Here is a 15,119-nt window from a genome sequence, read left to right on the forward strand (position 1 = left end):
CCCAACCTGCCCCTGCTACACAGCACTGCCCAACCTGCCCCTGCTACACAGCACTGCCCAACCTACCCCTGCTACACAGCACTGCCCAACCTGTTATCAAAATCCACGATAAGGACAGTTTTTCATACCGCAGAAGCAAACAGGGGCAGGCAGTGATGATGAGTTGAACTATCAGGACCTCAGACCCAGCAACAAACTTATAGTCTACAAAGCAGCGGGGATGCGCGCCTCCTATCTGCCTCAGAGATGTGAACCATGTACAGCAGACCACCTCAAAACCCTGGAGAAGTACGACTGCCCCAAGGTCCCCCCAATCCATTGGCAGGAGAGGCAGACCAACATCAGTGCTGTCACTCAGACCAATATTGACCACGCTCGATCCGCTACACTGGGTGGGGCTACGTGGTCCACACACCTGACATGTGACCCCCCCCCCCCAAAAGCAAGTTCTCTACTCAATGCTTCGACACAGCAAGCGGGCACCTGGAGGGCAAAGGAAGCACTTCAAGGACACCCTCAAAGCCTCCATGAAAAAATGCAACATCCCCACCAACTTCCATCATTGGTGGTGTTAGAACACTGCCGTTAGCATTCAGTAACCGTTCAGTACTACAGAGTAACTTGCAACCTCAGATAAACTCTGTTTCTCAAATGACTATAGGTTTTATTATATAACTCTAAATAATTTAATAAAAATACGGATTGTTGTAGACAGGATGGATGTTACAGTTTGCAGAGGGACTGCAGAGCTGGGCCGAGAGCTGGCAAATGGAGTTTAATGCAGAAAAGTGTGAGGTGATTCACTTTGGTAAGAGTAACAGGAGTACAGAATATAGGGCTAATGGAAGGACTCTTAGTAGTGTTGACGAGCAGAGAGATCTCAGGGTACATGTGCATAGCTCCCTGAAAGTTGGCACCCAGGTTGATATGGTTGTTAAGAAGGCGTACGGTGTGTTAGCTTTTATTGGTAGAGGGATTGAATTTCGGAGCCGTGAGGTCATGTTACAACTGTACAAAACTCTGGTGCGGCTGCACTTGGAGTATTGCGTACAGTTCTGGTCGCCGCATTATAAGAAAGATGTGGAGGCATTGGAAAGGGTGCAGAGGAGGTTTACCAGGATGTTGGCTGGTATGGTGGGAAGGTCTTATGAGGAAAGGCTGAGGGACTTGAGGTTATTTTCATTTGAGAGAAGAAGGTTATGAGGTGACCTAATTGAGACATACAAGATGATCAGAAGGTTAGATAGGGTGGACAGTGAGAGCCTTTTTCCTCAGATAGTGATAGCTAACACGAGGGGACATAGCTTTAAATTAAGGGGTGGTAATTATAGGACAGATGTCAGAGGTAGGTTCTTTACTCAGAGGGTAGTAAGGGAGTGGAATGCCCTGCCTGCAGCAGTTGTGGACTTGCCAACTTTAAGGGCGTTCAAATGGTCAGTGGATAGGCATATGGATAACATTGGAATAGTTTAGGTTAGAGGGTCACTAGATTGGTTCCACTGGTCGGCACAACATCGAGGGCTGAAGGGCCTGTACTGTGCTGGAATGTTCTATGTTCATAGAAACAACTTTTAAAAAGGAGATTCAATTCAATCTGGACACTCTGCTCCAATTCTCCCTGCCTTCTAAACATTACTTTGCCTCAAGACTCCACCTGATTCACCCAATGAATAATGTTAGGTGGATTATCTCTCTTTTTGAAGATATCTAGTGAGGAACAGAAGAATGGAAATTTGGATGACTATCAAAAGAAAGAGGGAGAAGAAAGGAACGCACAAATGTAGCAGAAACATTTGTATCAAGCAATGAGTGAGACATAAAAATATATTGCTGATGAACAAAGATGAATCTTCACGATCTGTGCGCAGAATTCAAGTTAGGCTCTTTCCTGACTTCCAAGGTGCACAGCTGACTCGTGAGTGAATTTTCCCAGAAATTTTGTTTCTGCAGGCAGTGAAGTTTGCAAGCCGCAATTGAATGTCAGAACGTTGCAAGTGTGTAGATGGGTTTGTTAGAAGGATTGCCCTTTGTTCTCAGCTGTCAAGCTCCCCATGTGAAGACCACATAAGTCTCACCTCACACTCACCTCTCACGCTTGCCCAACACAATGTCCCCTCCATACCCTCCCTGTATATTCCCCACAACCACTCACCCAGTGTTCACTATATACAAGTAGCACAGTGCTCATCATTGCTGCTTCACAATGCCTGGGGCCTGGCTTCGATTCCCGGCTTGGGTCAGTGTTTGTGTGGAGTTTGCACATTCTCCCCGTGTCTGCGTGGGTTTCCTCCCGGCGCTTCAGTTTCCTCCCGGTGCTCCAGTTTCCTCCCGGTGCTCCAGTTTCCTCCCACATTCTGAAAGAAGTGCTGGCTCTGTGCATTGACCCGAACTGTGGCGACTGGGGGAATTTCACAGTAACTTCATTGCGGTGTTATGTAAACCTTACTTGTGACGAATAAATAAACTTTAACTTAACTTTATATACAGCCCCCATGAGCCATGCAACAGCAATGGGAATTCTTTTAAATGCATGTTTAAACTCTCATTTATTAATCTCTCACTGATAGTGCAAAAAATTACACTTTGGTAGAGAAAAAAAATACATTAAGATCATAGAACCCTACAGGGCAGAAAGAGGCCCTTCAACCCATCGAGTCTGCACCCAACACAATCCCACCCAGGCCCTACCCCCATATCCCTACATATTATACCCACTAATCCCTCTAACCTACACATCCCTGGACACTAAGGGGCTATTTCTTAGCATGGCCAATCAACCTAACCCGCACATCTTTGTACTTAAGTGGCCAGTGAAAAAAATAACCAAGAACTCAGAAATCCTATCAAAGGCAGAATATGTTGTTAGAGCCTCTTTAGGCTGTCAATCATTTATGTCCCCGAGTATCTGCCGATCTCAGGCCACTGGCAGGTTTTGTTCAGTCGAGCATTCACACAGCCGTAATCAAACAAAGCACTATAAACTGTCAGACCCTGAAATTTTAAAAGAATGTTGCTACGTTTGCACATCAAAGCAGATTTCCTGTCAATCAGTGGGGGTGGGCAGAGTAAATCTAGCCCCTGGATTACTTGGAGTATTGTGTGCAGTTCTGGTCCCCACATTATAGGAATGATGTGGAGGCTTTGGAGAGGATGCAGAGGAGGTTTACCAGGATGTTGCCTGGTATGGAGGGGAGGTCCTACGAGGAGAGACTGAGGGGTTTGAGGTTGTTTTCGTTAGAAAGAAGGCGACTAAGAGGGGATCTTATTGAAACATATAAGATGATTAGAGGTTTGGATAGGGTGGACAGTGATAGCCTTTTTCCTCGGATGGAGAAAGCTAGCACGAGGGGGCATGGCTTTAAATTAAGGGGGGGGTAGTTATAGGACGGATGTCAGGGGTAGGTTCTTTACCCAGAGGGTGGGGGTGTTTAAGAGATCCGTGGATAGGTTTATGGATGGTAAGGGTTTGGTTTAGGTTAGAGGGTCATTGTTTTTTAACTGGTCGGCGCAACATCGTGGGCCGAAGGGCCTGTTCTGCGCTGTAATGTTCTATGTTCTATGTTCTATGTTCTATGGACAGAATGTGTATGGAAACCATAGAAAACTCAGGAAGGAGCAAGTGAGAGAGAGAGAACACCGAGTGAGAAGAGCAAATGGCAAATGAATTAATCAGAGGGAATTAACAGGTAGAAGTTAGTCGCCAATATCTACTGCCTTAACTTTGGTGGGAAATTGACAGTGAGAGAAACGTTTCAAATGTGGCCCTTTCTCCAAGTGTTCTGCAATCGCCCACTGACAACTGGAGATCAGGGAGAACCCTGTGGAGATAACCAAATTACTTAGCTGCATGTAGTGACAATACAATTCTAGGTCAGAATGGAGATGATTAATTATTTCCCCATCAGCTGGACACCGCTGATGCAAGTGGGATTGATTTTATATACATCATTTTTGTTCCGTGACTATCCTCCAATGGAGAAATTGGCCTGCTTTTAGCAGGAGAAGTTGTTGTATTTTGAGTCTCTACACAAATAGGCTCTTTGTTGTAAAATGTATTCTTGATGCAAATCTTGTCATGAGCTTACCATAGAACCCTACAGTGCAGAAAGAGGCCCATCGAGCCTGCACCGAACACAATCCCACCCAGGCCCTACCCCCATATCCCTACATATTATACCCACTAATCCCTCTAACCTACGCATCCCTGGACACTAAGGGGCAATTTCTTAGCATGGCCAATCAACCTAACCCGCACATCTTTGGACTGTGGGAGGAAACCGGAGCAAACCCACGCAGACACGAGGAGAACGTCCACACAGACAGTGACCCGAGCCGGGAATCGAACCCAGGACCCCGGAGCTGTGAAGCAACAGTGCTAACCAGTGCTTCCAACTCATTGCTGACACACTGCTGTTAGCTGTGTGAGTAACACCACCAGATGTTCAGCCAGTGATTGTACAGATACAATTCTTATCCCAACATTCTTACCAGTCCATCTGGGTGTTAGATTGCTGTAGAATGGTCACTTACAATTTATGAGGTATCCCTTCTTTGCGAAAACTCTCTGGCCAGACTCTGCATCATTCGCACAGCAAAATCTGCCCAATTATCCTTTTTGCCATCAACAAAAAGATAACTACTCTCTAATTCTTTGGACTCAGTGGTGTGGATTTTTATCTTACAGTCAGTAATCAGGACTCAGGTATTTCTGCTTCTTATTTAACTGCCATACACCTACCATGTTTTCATACCATGGAGTCAGAGATGGTTTGGATTTGGGATTTCCGCCTCTGGATTTAAGTCCGTGGTGGGCAGATGCCAAAGCAGACAAGTTAGAAACCTTGTCTCAGTTCTTTAGGATGTTGGCCTATTTCTGTACATATGATAGCCATCTTAGCCCTTACCTCTCACCCCCTCAGCCCTATGCCCACTCTATTCATCCATTCCCTCTTTCTATCGCCCCACTTTTCCCTTCATTACAACCATGCCAAATCATCCAGTGTCCACTATGGACACAACTCACGTGCCCTTTATTAGTGTTGCAAAGTCTTTGAGATGCTCATGAAATTATCAAAATAAATAATGCATTCAGAAACATCTTCAAAAAACTTTAATTCTATTAACTGATCATAAAACTGTCAATCAAAACAAAGTTCACAGTTCTATTGATTGTGGTGTGAATTAGCCCTGTTGCAACTCATCCAAATATTCATAATAAGACTCCATTATATGATTGAATAAACTAAGCCTACAGAGCTGAATACATTAGTGCAGCTTGGAGCTCAGGCCAAACATTCATAATGGGATTCCGAATCACAGCTATGTCAACAAAGCCTTTAAGGCTGAATGTCTTTAAAGTAATGTTTTAAAGACCAAAGCACGCCACTGCATCAAAAAGCCAATCAGGTGGTTGGACTTTGAATTAATATAAAAGTTAAATCATAAGGTCCAAATGATACATCTGCAGACTTAATGAATGCAGAAGAACACTTTATCCACTGGACAATTTACTTTAATACTTTTGAACACATTCATATTGCTGGTCAATTTAATGGTTACTTACCTTTTAAGAACAATGTACTATTATCAATCATTGCATTAAAAATGTACTTAAATTATTATACAGCATCTCATTATGACACATAAAGTTGGCAACACCTTTTAGATTTTCCTGTCAAAATGTTCCAACTGTACTGTGTACAGTTTTGGTCACATAGTTACAGGAAGGATGTAAATAAGGTTGAAAGAGTGCAGAGAAGGTTCACAAGGATGTTGCTGGGACTTGAGAAACTGAGTTACAGAGAGAGATTGAATAGGTTAGGACTTTATTCCCTGGAGAATGAGGGGAGATTTGATAGAGGTGTATAAGATTTTGATGGGTATAGATAGAGTGAATGCAAGCAGGCTTTTTCCACTGAGGCTAGGGGAGAAAAAAAACCAGAGGGCGTGGGTTAAGGGTGAAAGGAGAAAAGTTTAAAGGGAATATTAGGGGGGGATTCTTCACACAGAGAGTGGTGGGAGTGTGGAATGAGCTGCCGGATAAATGCGGGGTCACTTTTAACATTTAAGAAAAACTTGGAGGGGTTCATGGATGAGGGGGGTGTGGAGGGATATGGTCCAAGTGCAGGTCAGTGGGACGAGGCAAAAAATGGTTCGGCACAGACAAGAAGGGCCAAAAGGCCTGTTTCTGAGCTGTAATTTTCTATGGTTTCTATGGTAACTCCTCGACAGGCTTCCTCCAAGCTTCATGAACTCACTGACCTGCTGTGTTTCACACTGGCTTCAGGAACCCACACACCTCGCTGAAGATCGCAAACCCGGGGAAATTCAAAACTGAGGTGGACATCTAAAAAGTTTGAAGTGCGTGTTGGGTTTCTTGTGCCAGTCAAAATGGTGACCGGCAGCAACCGCTGGGAAATGTAAATTTATGGTAACCCTCAGCTCTAATTTCAGTCACTCCGACATGCCTAGCATCCGGTTGATTGAATCTCCCCTTTTTCAATACAAGAATCATTTGCCAGTCTTCTGGCACTATTCTTTCTTCGAATGATTGTTTGTAAATATGTAACAGTGCTCCTACTGTTGCTTCACTCACTTCTTTTAGTACGTGTAGATTTACCCTCTCTTAATTTTACCAATAATCTCCAGATACTCAGCCAGAGCAGTGCTGCAGTTTCTGCGACTTAAGAAGTGATCAAACCAGGCAGATGGCAAATGAGCAGATGGGTGGCACAGTAGCACTGTGGTTAGCACTGCTGCTTCACAGCTCCAGGGTCCTGGGTTCGATTCCCAGCTTGGGTCACTGTCATAGAATCATAGAACCCTACAGTGCAGAAGGAGGCCCTTCGGCCCATCGAGTCTGCACCGAACACAATCCCACCCAGGCCCCACCCCCATGTCCCTACATATTATACCCACTAATCCCACTAAACTACACATCCCTGGACACTAAGGGGCAATTGCTTGTACTCGTTAGAGTTTAGAAGAATGAGGGGAGATCTCATTGAGACGTATAAGATGATGAATGGGATGGATAGGATAGAGGTGGAGAGACTCTTCCCGCTCAGAAAGGACAGTAGGACTAGGGGGCACAGCCTCAAGATAAAGGGGGGGTGGTTTAGAACGGAGTTGAGGAAGAACTTCTTCACTCAAAGGGTGGTGAATCTCTGGAATTCTCTGCCTGTTGAAGTGGTGGAGGCCACCTCGCTAAATATTTTTAAGACGCGGGTTGATGGGTTTTTGATAAGAGAGGGGATTAAAAGTTATGGGGAGAGGGCGGGAATGTGGAACTGAGCAGCGACAGATCAGCCATGATCTTATTGAATGGCGGGGCAGGCTCGAAGAGCTAGATGGCCTACTCCTGCTCCTATTTCTTATGTTCTTATGTAACCTAACCCGCACATCGTTGGACTGCGGGAGGAAACTGGAGTACCCGGAGGAAACCCATGCAGACACGAGGAGAATGTGCAAACTCCACACAGACAGTGACCCGAGACAGGAAACGTCTATGTGGAGTTTGCACATTCTCCTCGTATCTGCGTGGGTTTCCTCCGGGTACTCTGGTTTCCTCCCACAGTCCAAAGATGTGTGGGTTAGGTTGATTTGTCATGCTAAAATTGACCCTTAATGTCCTAAGATGTGCAGGTTAGAGGGATGTAGGGATGGGGCCTGGGTGGGATTGTTGTCGGTGCAGATTTGATGGGCTGGGTGCCCTCTCTCTGCACTGTAGGGTTTTTATGATTTCTTTCTATGAATGTTTCCTGAACAGTGTGAGTGTAGATGTGAGGAATGTTTCCTGGAGAGACAACAGGGAGTGAATAATAGACTATCTTCAACCAGAACCTCGTTCAAGTTTAGGCTAAATCCATTCCTTAGAAGGGGAGGAAAGGAAGGAGGTCAAAAGTCAGAAATTCACGAATAACTCAACCTATTGTACTTAAAATGAATTTGAGAAAAGAGGATTAAGTTTGTAAAACAATAGAGAATGAACATAGAACATTACAGCACAGTACAGTCCCTTCGGCCCTCAAAGTTGTGCAGAGCTATGTCCAATCCCAAGACCAACCTATCTCCAGATTAGAACAATTGGAGAGGAAGACGAGGAGAAGATTAGAGAAACAAAGTGAATCAATTTACAGTCAACATAAAAGGGAACATTGAACTCTCAAAGATAATAAGAAACTCTCAAAGATAATAAGATCTCACTGGAGTGACGTAGGTTGAGGGGTGAACTGATAGAGATTTATAAGATTATGAGTGGCATGGATAAAACGGATAGTCAGATATTCTTTCCTAGGGTAGAAAAGTCAAGTATTAGGGGACATAGGTTTAAGGGACATGGGGAAAAATTTACAGGAGATGTGCGAAGCAAGTGATGAATGACTGAAACGTGCTGTCAAGGTGGTGGGAGCAGGCACGATAACTGCATTTACGGGGCATTAGACATACATGAACAGGATGAGAATGGAAGGATATGGACTCTAAGTGCATGCAGTTTTAGTTTAGAAAGGTATCATGATCGGCGCAGTACTGGAGGGCTGAAGGGCCTGTACCTGTGCTGTACTTTTCTTTATTATTTGTTCTCTGTAATACTAATGTTTAGAAGAATATAAGCAGACCAGTGAAATGTGCAGACACGTGACAGATAACATTTAAGAAGTGATAATTGTTGGAATTTGGAAGGAACAGTGAAAGGAGATGATGCAAAATAGCAGGGCAGTTTTTAAGCTGGCTGTGGGAACAGAGAAATCTGGGGTGTGGGGGCGTCAGATACACAAACGAGAAGAATGGAAATCAGCACTCCTGAATAGCTTATCAGAGACTATAATTTCACACAAGCTGTTTGTGTCTATCCATTATCATGTAGAGGTTATGTCACTCATGCTGTCAGTATTTAAATCCTGCCAAAATAAGAATTCATCATTTAAACAAAAGATAACAGAGCCCATCTTGAAAGGAAGACTCCCATACTGCCTCAAAGCGATAGCCATTTTGTCTGTGTGTGTGTGTGGTCTACAGCTGTGCATCCAACCTCCCACATCCCGGGTCAGCCTCTTGCACAGAACTTGGGACACACACAAAGAGGTGTTGGGATCTCGGTCAAGAATGTCCTCCCAGCTGACCAGGATTACATACACAATGGAAAAGTGTTTAGTGAGAGTTTACTATACAGTTGAAGTTTACGCTCAATTGTTTTTCAGATTGGAGGCAGGTATACGATGATATTCTGCATGGTTTCAGTACTTGGACCACTGTTGCTTTTGGTATAAGTTCATGACTTAGAGTCGGCAGTGTTTTCAAAATTTGTAAATGGCATGAAACTCTCAAGTGTAGTAAACAGTGAGGATGATAGGGCAGCACGGTGGCACAATGCATTAGTACTGCCAGCCTCACAGCGCCAGGGACCTGGGTTCGATTCCAATCTTGGGTGACTGTGTAGAGTTTGCACCTTCTCCCTGTCTGTGTGGGTTTCCTCCGAGTGCTCCAGTTTTCCTCCACGGTCCAAAGGTGTACAGGTTAGGTGGATTGGCCATGCTAAATTGTCCCTTACTGTGCCAAGGTGTGCAGGTTAGGGGAATTAGTGGGGTAAATATGTGGGTTTATGGGGGTGCTCAGCCCATTGTGTCTGCTCCGACTCTCTGATGAAGTGGCCTCCTCCTGCACTATAGGGACAGCACGGTAGCACAGTGGTTAGCACTGCTGCTTCACAGCTCCAGGGTCCTGGGTTCGATTCCCAGCTCGGGTCACTGTCTGTGTGGAGTTTGCATATTCTCCTCGTGTCTGCGTGGGTTTCCTCCGGGTACTCCAGTTTCCCCCCACAGTCCAAAGATGTGCGGGTTAGGTTGATTGGCCATGCTAAGAAATTGCCCCTTAGTGTCCAGGGATGTGTAGGTTAGAGGGATTAGTGGGTATAATATGTAGGGATATGGGGGGTAGGACCTGGGTGGGACTGTGTTCGGTGTAGACTCGATGGGCCGAAGGGCCTCTTTCTGCACTGTAGGGTTCTATGATAAAGATTTGATAGTTCTATGATAGGAATAGACTTCAGGCGGACATGGACAAGCTGGTAAAATGGACACGTGGCTGATGAAACTCACTGCAGGAAAAAATAAGGAAGAAATTAGAACAATTTAAAAAATTGTAATGATCTGGAATTCAAAGGGGCAGATTCAAAAAGGAATTGGAGAGAAAGTTGCAGAGCTGTGGGAAAAGGCAGAGGGATGGGAATAATTTCACAGAGCCAGCACTGACAAGATTTGGATAAATTGCTACTCTCTGCATGATATCTTTCCACGATTCGCCACGATCTCAGGAGAATGGGGATACAATGAGGATAAAGAGAATATTATACGTGTAACTGTGTGTGTGTGGTCCTAGGGTAGCTGAATCCATATCACAACGTGGCAGTCATTAAATAGCCAGGCTCAATCCCTCACTGCATTGCCAGAATATATCTCTATAAAGAATGAATAAAATGTTAAACCAAAATCCAGTCGTAAGCAATCAAACAAAAGGAAAATGCTGCGGATGCTGGAAATCTCCCCTCCCCCACAGGGCCATCTATCACTTTGTTCTTTAGTTTTGCTTTCAGTGTATGCCACTATTAACACCCTCTTTAGTCTTTAATACTACCATTAACACTCCCTTTGTCTTATGTGCATGCCCATCTTCCTGAGCTCCAACCTATCCCTGACATTCTATTCTTCTCCATCCCTTGAAACCCCCTTCTCACCCCTCCACCACACACACACACATACACACACACACACACACACACACACCCCTGGCCACTCCCATCTATATAATTCATTACATTTCTACCGCTCTTCAGTTTTGAAGAAGAGTCATACGGGACTCAAAGTTAACTCTCTCCAGAACTGCTGCCAGAATGGTTGTGTTTATCCAGCATTTCCTATTTTATCCCAGTTATAAACAATGCTTTTTTCTTTCCCTGAAGGATTAAATGCATTCTTATATCCAGTGATTTTGCTTTGCAGTGGGATGCTATCAGTGAGATGGATGAGTTCTTCACTCCGATCCACACTTATCAGGTCTGCAATGTCATGTCTCCAAATCAGAATAACTGGCTAAGGACTAATTGGTTACAGCGGCACGGGGCCCATCGAATATACATTGAGATAAAATTCACCCTGCGAGACTGCAACAGTATGCCAGGAGTGGCGGGGACATGCAAGGAGACCTTTAACCTCTATTACTTCGAGTCGGACAGGGACATTGGCAACAACATCTGGGAGAACCAGTTTGTGAAGATTGACACGGTGGCAGCTGACGAAAGCTTCACCAGCGTCGACCTGGGAATTCGGAGACTGAAACTAAACACTGAAGTTCGTGGAGTGGGCCCACTCAATAAAAAAGGGATTTACCTGGCTTTTCAGGATATAGGAGCTTGCATTGCGATAGTGTCGGTGAGGGTGTATTACAAGAAATGTCCGGCCATGGTCCAGAATTTGGCCGTCTTTCCTGATGCAGTGACTGGAGCTGACTCCTCCTCTCTGGTAGAGGTGCAAGGCCAGTGTGTGGACCACAGTGAAGAGAGAGATACGCCTAAGATGTATTGCAGCGCGGAAGGGGAATGGCTCGTTCCCATTGGCAAGTGCGTCTGTAGTGCTGGTTATGAGGAGCAAAGAGATAGCTGTCGAGGTAAGACACCTTTTGAATTTTTTTCAATAAGTGGAAATGAATGGTGGCTTTGGATTTATGGTTTCAAACAATACCTCGTTCACGCTTGGGTTTGCTTTAGATTGATTGATTGGGTTTGATTGCCAATAACTCCATTGGAAGTTGTAATGTGATTGCCAAAATGGAGAAGGATGAACTCAACGGATCTTGAATAATTCTGATCGGGTAATCCCTATGTTTCTATATCAGTCACTGCACAGGATTATCCAATCGGTTCTCCTTAAACATTGACACCCGATATATAAATAAGATTAACATTTCACACAGTTTGTTTTTAGAGTGTGTGAGAGATTGTTGGGCATATGTGTTTGTCTTTGTACATATGTGTGCGTTTGTAGGTCTGTATCTGTATGTGTGCAAACTCTTGTAAGTATTTGTACACATATGTATGTATGTACATGTCCTACATTAGTATTAATGTTGTGATACTGTCAAGGTTGTAATGCACTTACTCCCGCTGGGGACCTGATATGATGGCTTCTTGGAAGTTACAAGTTGGAGATGCAAAGAACTCCATGTAAAATGCCCAATCTTTCAGAGGGGGACAAGCTGTTATCCATGTCTTATGTTACTATCATAATTCACAACTCATTCACTGAACAAAGGGGAATCAGGAGCTAGAATTTCTGAAATGTAGGTTTATTCACAAACGCCAGAGATTCAGATACAAACTCCCTCCCTGCCCAACCAGGTGGAAACTGGTTCTTTACACACACTTAAAAATAGCGCTCTCACCTTTCCCCAACTAGAACAGTTGCTCTCACTTCCAACTAGGGTATGTATTTCATTGTGACAGCATCAGAATTACACTGCATCTAATGTGGTGCATGTCCACACTCACACGTGTACAAACTCATACCAAAACTTGCACAGATACTAATACACATGTACAATCAAGAGCACGTTCAACAGTTGCACACACATGCAGAGACACACTCAGATACAAATGCACATACAAGAAACACGCTTCTCAACCCATACTGTGTACGCACAGTATATGTGCACTTGAATAGATATACACTTGTATGTGTGGATGGAAAGATGCACACGCGTGCAAACACTGACTAACTCGTGTATACAATTAGTCAGATACAACCATGTCAGCCTCCAGCATGAAGACAGACTGGTGAATAATGTGCAACTAAAAATAAGCTACACATAAAGATTAAAACCACTACGTCCATGTGTCTGTATACATCACTTCCTTTTCTGATGAGTTTCCGAATGCCTTTTGGGATCACATGTTATTATCCAGTTTATTTTTGAACACGATGGCCAGAGGTCAGAACTACAAAGTAACAAGAAATGATTCGACTGAGAGTGCAGTGGGACAGAACGCCAGCACTCCATCAGTTACAGTAAGGAGGGCAGAGTAAATGAAGACATTACAACCAGCAGCTCACCAATATCTTCTCGTCCTTGTCCCGCTAAATGTTGCCATGGAAACCGAGGCAGCACGGTGTCAGAGTGGACAAGGCTGATGATTAGAGGATGACCAGAACCTCCACAAGACCAGAACAACACAAAGCCATTCAGGATCAAGTGGAGTTTACTATTTCACAACAACAGCTTACATTTATATAGCGCTTTTCAGGATAGCTCAGGAACTTCATGAGTGCATATTGGCATTGAGTTATAGAAGGGCACATTGGGATATATGAATAAAGGTGTGGTCATTTATCTGGGTTTTCCAATGTATCTTTCTTGTGTTTTATGCCTCGGAGATATGCAGAGATGAGACACAAATTCTCTGAGTGTCAGATGTTTCATTCAATGCTTTAAAATTGCTGCTCTCTCATGTTTACAGCAGCTCACCTTAATTAATTTATTTTTTTCTAATTAGCGACCAGACCCAGGCTAACTAATCACATACAATGAGTAGGCAACAGACCTGCTTAATCCAACACCGAGCGTTTGAACATTACAGTCTGAAAGGAAGTGAGGGATATGAAGATCTGACCATATGTAATTGTTATAACAGCTCAAAAAAAAAAGCTCTGGTAATCTCATTGTGTACTTTAAATTATTAAGACGAATGTTGACTGAGGTTGAGGAAATGATCTAAGATTTCACTATCCTGGTATCTATTGTAACTGTGGTTTTTGTTGTGCTGTGTGCTTCAGATCGAATTTGGTATTTTGATGTTTTTTGATGGAGTAATACATTGATTAGTGAGATGCCTCCAACCTAAATTGGCTTTTATTCCCTTGATCAATTAGTTGGAATTTAACCCAGTTTGATGGATTTTGAAATGTGGTTTATTTCCTCCCCTTGTCTATCTTTGACCCAGATGGTGACCTGTGGTTTTTATTGACTGCTGAAAAAGTGCACACTCTCCAATCAGTATTTAATTGACTCTCTTCAATCGGCTGCAAGGGGGTGACTTAGAAACAAAACCCCGGATAGATTTAGCAGCTCCACCGATCGTGGGAGAGTGATTGCCCATTTCAAATGATTTTGATTGATTATTGTTACACGTTAGTATGCAGTGAAAAATATTGTTTCTTGCGCACTGTGCAGACAAAGTGTAGAGAAGGAGAGGGTGCAGAATGTAGTGATCAGGAGCACAACTCCTGAGAAATCCGGGATAATATTCTCATTATTTAGCTTGCTGGCAAATCGAACACTAATAATGTGCAGCATATAGATCTGTGGTCTTCAGTTTATTGAAAACAAGCTTCAGCATATAGAATATCTGCAAACTGTATGGATATGGATATGATCAGCACAACTTGTGGGCCAAAGGGCCTGTTTGTGCTGTAGTGTTCTATGTTGCATGTAGAGTACTAGTAAATTATATCCTATGGAACACTAGCAAACTGCAACACTGAGAACATCTACGCAGCAGACAGAAGACTAACAGCATATAGAGCACTCGTCAATTTGGCAGTGTCAACATATAGAACATTATAAACTGCTACATATCGAACGTAGTAAGTTACAGAATATAAAACGCCATGTGGAACACTAGTTACTGTGGCTTATAAAAAACATACACTGTAGAAAATACTTGTAAATTGCAGCATATAGAAGACAAGTGGCCTGCAGGCGACGGTGCAGAGGGACCTCGGGGTCCTTGTGCATGAGTCGCAAAAACCCAGCTTGCAGGTGCAGCAGGTGGTCAGGAAGGCGAATGGGATGCTGGCCTTCATAGCGAGGGGGATTGAATATAAAAGTAGGGAGGTCTTGCTGCGGCTGTATAGGGCATTGGTGAGGCTGCAGCTGTGTGCAGTTTTGGGCGCCGCACTTACGCAAGGATATTTTAGCCTTGGAGGGAGTGCAGAGGAGGTTTACTAGGCTGATTCCGGAGTTGAGGGGGTTGAGCTATGAGGAGAGGCTGAATAAACTAGGCTTGTACTCATTAGAGTTTAGAAGAATGAGGGGAGATCTCATTGAGACGTATAAGATGATGAATGGGA

The 15,119-nt window shown here is 43.9% G+C and overlaps 1 protein-coding gene across 1 annotated transcript in view; it reads left to right on the forward strand.

Moving 5' to 3' along the window:
• epha8 (eph receptor A8) overlaps positions 1-15,119 on the forward strand; it is a 570,939-nt gene that overhangs the window by 130,776 nt on the left and 425,044 nt on the right. Inside the window, exon 3 of the mRNA XM_080181519.1 lies at positions 10,998-11,661. Within this exon, the coding sequence (XP_080037645.1) occupies positions 10,998-11,661 (664 nt within the window). The remainder of the gene's footprint in view (positions 1-10,997; positions 11,662-15,119) is intronic.

The sequence above is a fragment of the Carcharhinus amblyrhynchos genome, unplaced genomic scaffold (assembly GCF_965287045.1).
Source record: "Carcharhinus amblyrhynchos unplaced genomic scaffold, sCarAmb.v2.hapA scaffold_41, whole genome shotgun sequence".
Classification (NCBI taxonomy): domain Eukaryota; kingdom Metazoa; phylum Chordata; class Chondrichthyes; order Carcharhiniformes; family Carcharhinidae; genus Carcharhinus; species Carcharhinus amblyrhynchos.